This window comes from Sardina pilchardus, chromosome 9 (genome assembly GCF_963854185.1).
Source record: "Sardina pilchardus chromosome 9, fSarPil1.1, whole genome shotgun sequence".
Taxonomy (NCBI): domain Eukaryota; kingdom Metazoa; phylum Chordata; class Actinopteri; order Clupeiformes; family Clupeidae; genus Sardina; species Sardina pilchardus.
Window position 1 is genome coordinate 19084823 of NC_085002.1, and position 11052 is coordinate 19095874.

The following is an 11052-nucleotide window of genomic DNA, read 5'->3' on the forward strand; positions in this document are numbered from 1 at the left end:
TTCAGGACTTGTGTTCATTTTGTGGAACACTCTTCCCCCTTGTGTTGAATTAAGGTACTGCATATAGCATGTCTGCAAATTAAATCAAACTGGCTCTTAAACCTAATAAATGACCTGTCAGAGAAATCTAACTCTTAGTTGTCATGTATGAGTGACTCAAGCCAATTCATGCTACCAGAGAACAAATTAACGAGAGAAGCATCTGAAAGTGTAAAGCTAATTTATTGGCAAATGTAAACATCACTGGCCTAAATAGAAGATATATTAAAGATAATTCATACTGGCTCAAAATGACAGCCCTTCCACTTGCAGCAAAACGCTATTGCATTCTTTCACACAGCCATGTGCATGAACTACAGTCACGGGCCAGCTAATAATCCTTCAAAAGAAAACAAAAACACCAAGAGGCTCCAGGCTCCTTGGTCACACACAGACGCAAACAGACACAGACACAAACATACACACACACACGCGCACACACACACACACACACACACACACACACACACAGTCTGAAGAAACACTCATTTATCATATGCACATCCAAATGTTTGATGGCTAAAATCACACTCAGGCTCAAATCCACTTTTAGCGCTGACAGTCAGTTGACAGCAGCCGACCTGAAAGCCAGCCGGACTCGAGAGTAAGGCCCTACCGGATAAAACCAAACAAGAAAAACCAAATAAACAAACAAAAACAAACAAACGAAACAACAACAACAACAACAACCAAAAAAGACAAGACCTGTTATTAATCAGATCTAAGGAGGCCAGAAGTTCTATCCATGTCAACACTCGCAGTTCGTTCTGTTTGACTCACTCCCTTCCGCAGCTCTCTCTCTCTCTCTGTCTCTCTGTCTCTATGAATGAGGTCGTGTCCCTCTTAGTCCTGGAGACGTTGCCCTCAGTGCTCAAGGGTCACCAGCGAGGGTGACTTGGGGATGGTGGGCTGGGTAGGCAGCGGGGATGGTGGTGGTGGTGGTGGTGGTGGTGTGTGCTGGGGGTCGGGAGAGGTTCAACAGCCGTTCTCGACGGCGCCGACCTCCTGAGACAGACCGCCCTGCTGGATGGCAGCTGTCGCCATGCTGATAGCCTCCTCCAGCGTCTGCTGCTCCTCCAGCTAGGCGTGCAAACACACACACACACACACAATATTTGAATGATTAACATTGTTTGAATGATTAGCTGATGTCGAACCAAATTCTTTCCCACTTTTAAAACCACGCAGGCTCTTTTGAACCGACAGGATTAAGGCGTGGAGCTAAGCAAACTTTAAGAAATGAGAAGGACTATCCAGTTAAGTCTGACGTCACATGTGGATTCCCGGTCCTACTGCTATTTTGTCCAAACAGTTAGATAGCACAGCCAGCCTGTTCTCACAACTTGTTCACCTTTCACCATGACTTTCTGTGTAGCTGTGCAGCCACATAATATAATGAAGTTGCAAATAAGACTGAATGAAGTTGTGGCAGAAGTGCAAGACCATTGTAGTTGTAGGCTACTTTGAACAGTGGGGGAAAAAAAACGTTCTTTTACTGTCTATGGAAAAAAACAAATTGCTCTGGGGGCCCAGTTGAATCCGAAAAACAGGATTATCAACACACATTTACCATCAGACTGTTGGTAAATTGGGGAGCCTTTAAAAAAAAAAAAAAAAAAAAAAAAACCAAGAACAAATAGTTCATATCTCTACAGAAGAAACAAAAACATGCCATGTTCTATGCCACACACATCCAGTGACGTATACTGCTTTGTATTGCTCTGTGTGAAGCATCAAAGAGGAAGCAGACAAACCATCTCCAACCAAGTTCCCAAGGCCACTCACCTGTACAGCAATTTGTGTGCCGTTTGCTGTGGCCAGCAGTGCCACCTGCTGGTAATGAGGGGACACCTGTGACCCGCCGCTCATAATTGCCTCTGATGTTACTATGGCAACCTGAGAATACAGATGGAGAGGCGTTTAAAATAGAACACAATAAAACATTTGGCAGATTACAAAGAGGTTGCCATGGAGAGCAAGCGTTTTAATTATGCTTTGCCCGTCAGCTGTTGGGAAATGGGCAAACAAACAGCGGTGACATGCTGCGTTCCATCCTGAATGTGCGTGTGCCCTGATTGCTGCGTTTGTGTAAGTCTTACGGGCTGCAGTTCCTTGCCGTCGCCGGTAACCATGGTGACATGGTGCTGCGCCGTGCTCGTGATGTCACCCTGGTGCGTGGGAACAGTGATGGTGGTGCCATCCTGCGTTACCATGGTGATGGCGGTGCCAAGAGCTTGTAGCTCTTCAGCTGACAGGCTGACCTGGGAAAACCAAACGGATCAAATCAATCGACAGAACAGACTCAGCCACCCAAATGTCATGGTCACAAATACCTCCACGTTCACCCCCATGCACTGTAGTCTTCAACACCATCATGAACGTAGAGTGAATGCCAATGCACTTCTCAAACTTTTCACCCCGTCATGGATTGGTTGGTAAACCGAATTGCCCCTCGAGGACTAATAAAGTTGTCTGAATCTGAATCTGAATCTGAATCTGAACTAGTGAAATCGTACATGGAGAACAAACCCAACACAGACTAGTGTGAATGCCCAGGAGCCAGACTGAGCAGTTTTGCCCCCGTCATTCCCGATGGGGCCCAAACGTCCAGTGATAACACGCATGTCGGGGCATGTTGGGGCATGTCGGGGCGTTACCGGTACCTGAGATCCGATGATGCTGTCTGTGCTCATCTGTATCACGCCTTCCTTCTGGTCCACCCCTTCCGCCTGCTGCAGCTTCAGAGGCTGATCCATCGCCTCGCCCTCTGCCAATCAAATCACACGGAGACCATAAGCATCGCCGCCGTCTCTCACATGCTCCCCACGTGTGCACACAGCAGCATGCTCACTTCCACACGTTCCACCCACTGTACATACAGGTGCCTATTCAGGGGTCATGGGACTCATCTCATGCTAAACAGCCACAGTCATGTGTTAATGATAACAAGAAATCAAGAGACTCCACTTAAATGTGAGTGTGTGTGTGTGAGAGAGAGAGAGAGTGAGAGCGCGAGAGAGTGAGTGTGCATATGTTAGTGTGTGTGTGTTGGAGAAGGGGTGGATTGTGTGTGTGTGTGTGTGTGTGTGTGTGTGTGAGAGTGTGTATGTGTATGTATGTGTCCTAAGTAACGTACTATTACTATTCTCCATAGTCCATGTCAATTGTTGTTATTATTAATATTAATGGCTAATTATTTGATGTAATTACTGCTTTGGCAACATTGTAACACTTACAGTCATGCCAATAAAACTCAATGAATTGAAATTGAATTGAATTGAGTGTGTGTGTGTGTGTGTGTGTGTGTGTGTGTGTGTGTGTGTGTGTGTGTGTGTGTGTGTGTGTGTGTGTGTGTGTGTGTGTGTGTGTGTGTGTGTGTGTATGAGTGTGTGAACTCTTGCACACAAGCTTTAGGAGTCATAATTCAGATACCCTTGAAGGCTTCAGAGTAGCTGATGGAGGTGACAGCAATTACATGACCGAGTGCGTTCAGAATGCCGTTCTAGAGGTCGTAACCAGAGAGCCTGGTGCCAGATTCCCCCCACAGAGGCGCTTTCTATGATCGATACCAATTAGGCATGCCCGTTTCCTGATACCGCTCTCAAAATAGACATGCATACGGCAGCTTTACACAGAGAACCTCCCCCCCCTCCCCCATCAAAAACATGTTCTCACCCCCACACCACACCCCCCCACAACCTGGGTCTTTGGTCTCACCCTCCTCCGTGGCCTCAAAGTCTCCATGGGTGGTGCGCTTGTGCATGGCCAGGGTGGAGGTCTGTCGGTAGGTCTTGCCACAGTGGTTGCAGGTGTAGGGCTTGCAGTGCGTGTGCACCACGTGATGCTTGTACAGGCTGGAGTATTCAGTGAAGCGCTTGCCACAGCCAGGTACTGTGCACATGTATGGCTTCTCTCCTGCAGTGCAACAGAGGGAACACAGACACATAATAAAGATATTTTGCTTGCTTACTTGCTTAGTATGTGCAAAGATCCTTAAATGCTTTTTCAACCGTCTCTGGTATGTGGTTCTTGGCAACTGTGCAATGCACATCTGTCCCGATGCTAGCACTTCTGCTTTATTCTAGGCATTTTAGGCTCTAATCTACTGGATTATGCTGTTGTGAATATCTGCGAGAGTAGTAATGTAGGCCCACTCCTGAGAGCAATTCAAAATCAAAAAGTTGTTCTGGTAACTTTTTAGGCCCCGTGTCCACCAATCGCGTTTTTTTTGCAGTGACTGTGGCTATTTTCAATACAAATTTTATGAAGATCAGTGATCACAGCTTTCACCGCAGCGCTCAGAGCGCTGAAAGTTGAAATCTGTTCTACTTTTAGAACAGTGCTGGGCTCGTCAACTTCTCGCTCTCTCGACGAATCAAAATTGAGGAGGGGGAAAGCTTGCAACCTCGCAACAAGTGCTGAGAACGCTGACCGAAGCGCTAAGAAAAGGAGGTTGAGGGTTAAAAAAAAACATGATTGGTGGACACAGGCCTAACTTTGTATGTTATTACCTCCGGCAAGGAGGTTATGTTTTCATCTGGGTTTGTTTGTTTGTTTGTTTGTTTGTCTGTCTGTCTGTTTGCTTGTTTGTTCGCAAGATAACTAAAAAAGTTATGGATGGATTTTGACGACATTTTCAGAGAAGGTCTGAAATGATCCAAGGAAGAAACAACTACACTTTGAGAGTGATCCGTATCACTGTCTGGATTCAGGAGGCGGTTATGCTTTCGCTTGGCAGAGGTTTGTGCTCTCTGAGTGTTTTTCTAGTCTGTAATGTTTCCTTCATAAGGTCGGTCTGTAACCTTCCTGGATGTGTATGTTTCTGACTCGTAGCCAGTATAGGCGGGGGTTGACCGCAGCTCTGACCTGTGTGTATTCTCATGTGGTTCTTGTAGTTGGTGGCGCTAGCGAAGCCCCGTCCGCAGCTGGGCTCTGGGCACAAGTAGGGCCTCTCCCCCGTGTGGGTGCGGATGTGCACTTTTCGGATGTTGGAGGTGGTGAAGGAGCGTCCGCATCCCTCAAACGGGCACTTAAACGGCTTCTCACCTACACACAGATGGAGTACAAGAGATATATGGGTCTGTGTGTAAATACTTTTCAAAACAAATATGAAGTCTGTCCACGTCCACACACACACACACACACACACACACACACACACACACACACACAGACACACAGAGAGTGGGTAACAAGACGACATGGTAATACATATTTGAGGTCTACAGTAATGTACTGTTTTATGCCAACTCCATGAATCATATCTATAGATCATATCATAAACTTCTCTACAGGAAAGTCCAAAGTGATTAATCACCAGACAGTCATTGAATTTCCCCTTGGGGATCAATAAAGTATCTATCTGTATATCTATGTGGACGAGCGGAGGTGAACATACCATGACGGCGTCACCTCGACCCTCCCATCCCCATACCTGTGTGCGTGCGAACGTGTTTCTGCAGGTCCCCTGACGTCTTGAAGGCCTTGTAGCACATGTCCTCGGGACACTTGTACGGCTTCTCCCCCGTGTGCGTGCGCAGGTGGCTCTTGAGGCCGTAGCCCGTGGCGAAGGCCTTGCCGCAGGACAGAACTTCACAGCGGTACGGTCGGTCGCCCGTGTGCGTTCGCTCGTGCACCTTCACAAAGAGTAGACACGGAAGCAGCCAGTCAGACCTCTACCCTGGACAGCATGAGCCTGCTATTGCGCAACCAATTACTTGAATGTCCCCTTGGGGATCAATAAAGTATCTATCTATCTATCTATCTATCTATCTATATATGCCGATTCAACTTGATTCATGCTTATACTACATCAAATTGAGGAATGTAAGCCTCGCCTCTGAAGAAATTGTTGTGAAGCTGTGTACAGTATGTTTGTGTTTGTGTATGTGTGTGTGTGTGTGTGTGATTTGTACCTTCAAGTGATGCGCTGTGGTGTACAGCCTCCCACAGCCCTCAAATTCACAGCGAAAACTCTTCTCAGCTGTCTGCTGGACCTTGGCAGAACCCCACGTCTTCCCCTCAAACATCACCTAAGGGGTGCACACCAATTCAACGCTGATCAGAGAGATTGTTAGGCTAAACCCAACTCTTTCCCTGTGATATATTTTGAAATGTTTGATCAAATGTTCACATCCTGAAAACCAAAATGTTTTTTTTCCCCCACCAGGCCTATACTGCCATTTTCCATACCCACCTGCACAGTGGTATGCTCTTGATGCCCATTGGTACTGCCAATCCTCTTACTAGTCGGCATCTCTGTCGCCATCTGAACGGGTAGGAAACAGAGAAGCTTCAGAATCGGAGAATGTCCTAAACATGCGGAGACATATTCCTTCCTTCTACTGAGGCCTAGGGCAAGCTTTACACTAGAATGCTCAGTTCAGTCATGCACGGTTATATTCAAGGAACTCTAAAATTCTAAAATCTTGTAGAGTTCAGACTTTAAAGAGACCCTATGCAACTTTCTGCAGAAGACGATCGCTCTTTGTTTACATCTGGAAGTCTGAGACGAAGAACCACGCTTGCAATTTATATATTTAAATATAGCCTATACATGTATAAATATACACGCTAAAGCTGTCGGGGAAGCTCTGCAGAGAAAATGCAAGCATAAAACGAGCGAAAACGAACAACGAAACCGAAACCAGAGATGAAATCGCCAATCCTGCATAGTTCCTCTTTAACAAAATAACTGAACAAAAAAATAAACATCTAGCAGCCAATCATTAATTCTGGAGCCTTGCCAGGCTTTTGCACTCTCGGCTAACTGCGCTTGACTGTGCTACTGAAATGTTTCAGCCTTCCGTGACGACTCTGACTAACAGATTTCTGAGTGCCCGTGACAGACATTCCTGTCTGTGTCTAGATTCATGCTCCCCATCACAGTCTTTCAGGGGGGCATTTCCCAAAACCATAGTTGCAAAACTGTTACAACTAAAGCCTACCTTACACTGACAAGATTTGGCAAATATTCTTGAAAGATTGTAGTCTTTTGAGTAAAGCCTGAAAGAGGGGCATTAGTTAAAAGGCTACACTCTTTCAAGAATCTTTCCCAAATCTTGTCAGTGTAAGGTAGGCTTTACAGTAGTTGGTTGGCAATGGGAAATTGCATTGCAACTATAATGTTGGGAAACGTAGCCCTGGTGGGTAACTGAGTTTGACTGACAGGGATGAGCCGCGTGTGGCCAGGCACCTTGGAGTAGGATTCCAAGCAGGCGATGGTGTCGGCGTCCACCTGGTCCTCAGCCGCGAGGTCCTCCAGAGCGCCCCCTGCCTGTACAGTGAGGATGGTGCTGCCTGCCTGAAGGCCGCTGGGATGGTGGATGTATGCGGTGCTGCCGTCCTCCAGCTGAACTGCCTCCACCGCACTGGGGTCATAGCCATCTACAGGGGACACAGGACACGGGACACGGGTCAGGGAGGTGTGGTGGAAATAACAGTTAAAGATGTCTGAGCTAAAACACTTTTTGTTACATTCAGCAAACATCTCCTCACAATACGCTAGCTGCCTGTCCACTGAATACACTGTAAAAAAATGCGGTCTCTGTAGACAGCCCAGGCTCCAAATATGGCAACAAAAATCATCCTTGACCTGACATGAAACAAACTTTTCCAGTCATTCACCAGCGACATGTGCGTTCAGGAGAGTTTCAGTTGCATGGGAGGGAGGAGCCAGCTAGCTCTCTATTTTGTTTGAAGTGACATTACACAGCATCGCTTACAGCACCTTTCACAGGAGCTCCTGCTAATACGCCAGAAGTGATGAACGAGCCACAGCAAAAAAAGAGCGGGTAAGTGCTTCTTTGCGCCGCCCGAAAAACATCAGGCTGGATCAAGATGGCTGTCAATGCTACCTCTGAGTGTGTGGTGAAATCAAGATGGCTGACAGAGCTACCTTTAGGTGTGTGGTGGATGTAGGCTGTGGTCCCATCTTCCAGCTGAACAGCTTGGCCATCCTCAAATGGAAGGGGATCTGACAGGGGCAAACAAAGTCTCAGTTAGGGCAGCCAATAGCTTAGAAATTGGCCATGTACCTATGGCATTCATGTTGCAATTAAGTGAAAGCATGTTTTTCACAGTCATACAAGTACAATTCTTTAACAGCTTAAAACATGTGGGGGAAAAAAATGAGAAGCACTATAGCTATAGCAGATTCAAAACAACACACAGACATGAGCCATTAGAAGGTCATGCGGGTGTCATGACCAACCTTTCTGTTGCACAGTGACCTGCTGGATGTATGCTGTGGTGCCATCCTCCAGCTGGATTGTGTCTCCCTCTACAAGGTTGCCGTCTAAGAACATAAAGACACAGGTGTAAAAAAAAAAAAAAAAAAACTTTTTCAAGCACAAGTTCAACAGAATAAAAGTGAGTAAACTTGGGTCTTTCCAAGTCTTGACTAGCATTTTTTTTTCCAACAAAATAACCCTCCAGTAGAACACTCATTCTCTCACTGGCATTCTCGTGTCATAATTACAAAATTTTAAATGTCAGTTCGGTGTGGTTATTTTGAGTAGCCTTGATGACCTTGTTTACAGTGTGTGGAAACTACCGTAAGCTATTTGTACAAGTCTGAAAACAAACATTGACATGGTGGGCTTGGTCTTACCATTGATGGCCTGCTGAATGTATGCAGTGGAGCCATCACTTAGGGCCACTGCCTGAAGGCCCAAACTCTCCATCCTCGTTAGGGACCGCTGTCACTTTACCTGCAGGTCCAGGAACGCCCCCCATTAGTTACTAATACATAGGCTATACCACATACAAATACAGGCACTGCATATAGTAGTGGCACTATAACGCCTACAACAATAACTACCCAGAATAACATCACAGGTAATGAACATTTTTAACCAAATATTGTAAGAGTGAACTTGTATTATGATGGGTCCTGGACTCCTGGGCGTTATACCCTAACATTTCAACTTACAGTACAAACATCTTCAAGCAAGGAAGAACATTTACATCTCCTAGAGCATAGTAAAGCTTCAACTGTCCTGTTACTACTCCATCCCATCAACTGACATACATTAAAACACATGAAAAATAAGCAATGCCCCATCTTGCTCATAAATAATACATACATTTCTTGGGTATTATTTAACCAAAAACAACTCCATCATCGTCTCATAATGACATCTGACTGAGCTATATGCATCTCCCCTCATCAAAAGTCCTATAGGTTTCCAACCAAAACCCTATAGGATTTAGGAATCAATTTCAAAATCTGTTTGGAATCCTTTAAGACTTTTTGATAAGGGTTGTGTGATGTTGCGGATGACTGCTTGTGCTTTACTGAATTCTGGTGGTGATCCCGTTATGTGGCCATTGCCTTGTAGACAATGTTTAATTTTAGATAATCTGACCAGTGAAATAATATGCATGAGCAAAAAAAGGCTAAATGTCCGCCCTCTTATATTGTTTGTTACTTGGCAATAAAATGCTAGAGTATCCAACACGCTGCATTCGTCTTTGTATGGGATTTGCCCCCCTAAGGCGGCACACACTGTATCTTTATTTTGACCAAAAACATTATGATGAAGTAGTCAGTTGCTGTTCGAAGGCATACCAGTAGTTAAATAGACTTTATTTAACATCTGCAAAATCTATGGATACATATTGTATTACAGTTGTATGTAATTTTGCATGTACAAGATTAGAAACGTTTAGGTCTACCATACTTAAAATAAAGGAAAATTGATACCCTAAGGATGCGCATAACAAATCGACCTGAAACAGAAACATTTTAGAATGTATAATCCTAACCGATACATTGTTTCTACCATCGTCACAGATCATAATCATGATTATGTCTGCGTACAATCCAACGTGTTGCTGATGTGTCAAACAGGTGACGAGACCAATTTTCCAACGTTAAGGCCATGGACTTTTGATCAATTGAAGTGTCTTCAAAATCTCACCATAAAGTAGCCCTACTTTGCAAGTACAACCAACTTTATTACAAAATCAGTCCAGTCAATGTGAAAGCTTTTGGGACTTGCTTGTAACAATTTCCTCAACATCAACATTACATTACCCAGGCCAGCTAGCGATAGTTAGCTAAATTAACTCGCTGGTGATTACCAGCAGGCCGCACTGGATTAGCAATGTAATGGAATAAGATCAAAGGGATCACTAACAACGAGTGCCAATAGAACCGAGAGGCCTTTCCTTGGGGTTTTTATAATCGCAACTGGACATCTGTTACTGCAAGAAATGACACGAGCTAACAGTTGGCTAGCCAGTGGCTAGCTTGCTAGTTTAACATTACATTTGCCGATCAAGTTCAACACTCACAAACTAGATACTTTCTTAACACTGTTCAGCGCCATTGCAACCGTGATATTGTGGTTGTTAGATATCTATATGTTTCTGATTTTACATTACATGAAATAAACTGCGAACAAAACTCTCGAACCGGAGGGAGTGTTTCCAAGTTATTTAGCTATCTAACGTTAGCTAACGTTTCAGCACAGGCCTTGATGTCTCCCCATGTTAGTTTACGCACGGACCTGCCATTTGGCTCCGTGATCCAGTCGACATTCGATACCACTTAGCGTCTAGTTCAAATCGGTATTCTTTCAGTACTGTAAATTTGTTAAAATAATAGCAAATCCTGCACTTCAGATCCACAACAAACTATCCTGTTCGTAGTCCCCCATTTTTCAATCCCATCTCTCCCTTGGTCTCTGAAGTTGCAGCGCAAACTGGGATACTCACCGCCAGCAGCCCGCCATGCACCAGCCACAAACGTTTGGCCCCGGAATCTGTATAAAAGCAATAGTTGTAGAAATAGCTACAAAGAAGTCGTATGCTAATGAGTTCAGGTTTTTCAAAGATCCCTTGACATTGCACAGAAATACGGAGAAAAATACAAGACTTCATAAATCAGTTAATCTACTTAATATGCAATCAATATTCATGAAACATATGAAATATTGAATCATATTCTTAGAGTTCCATAACAGAAATGAGCCTTTATACCCTGAATTTCACAAATCTGCTTTCAGA

The 11052-nt window shown here is 44.7% G+C and overlaps 1 protein-coding gene across 2 annotated transcripts; it reads right to left on the reverse strand.

The window, feature by feature from the left end:
- Positions 1 to 203: 203 nt before the first annotated feature.
- znf76 (zinc finger protein 76) lies at positions 204 to 10832 on the reverse strand. Of its 2 annotated transcripts, none has more exons than XM_062546150.1 (14): positions 10762 to 10832; positions 8651 to 8750; positions 8252 to 8335; positions 7937 to 8014; positions 7235 to 7425; positions 6236 to 6307; positions 5955 to 6071; positions 5474 to 5675; positions 4906 to 5085; positions 3757 to 3954; positions 2703 to 2806; positions 2139 to 2300; positions 1825 to 1935; positions 204 to 1119 (listed from the first exon to the last, which is right to left on the reverse strand). In XM_062546150.1, the coding sequence occupies exons 2-14, from the start codon at positions 8721 to 8723 to the stop codon at positions 1015 to 1017; spliced, it is 1677 nt and encodes a 558-aa protein (XP_062402134.1). In that variant the 5' UTR covers positions 8724 to 8750; positions 10762 to 10832; the 3' UTR covers positions 204 to 1014. The 2 variants fall into 2 exon arrangements, with proteins under 2 accessions (XP_062402134.1, XP_062402136.1); XM_062546152.1 differs by lacking the exon at positions 10762 to 10832 and adding an exon at positions 10554 to 10717.
- Positions 10833 to 11052: the final 220 nt, after the last annotated feature.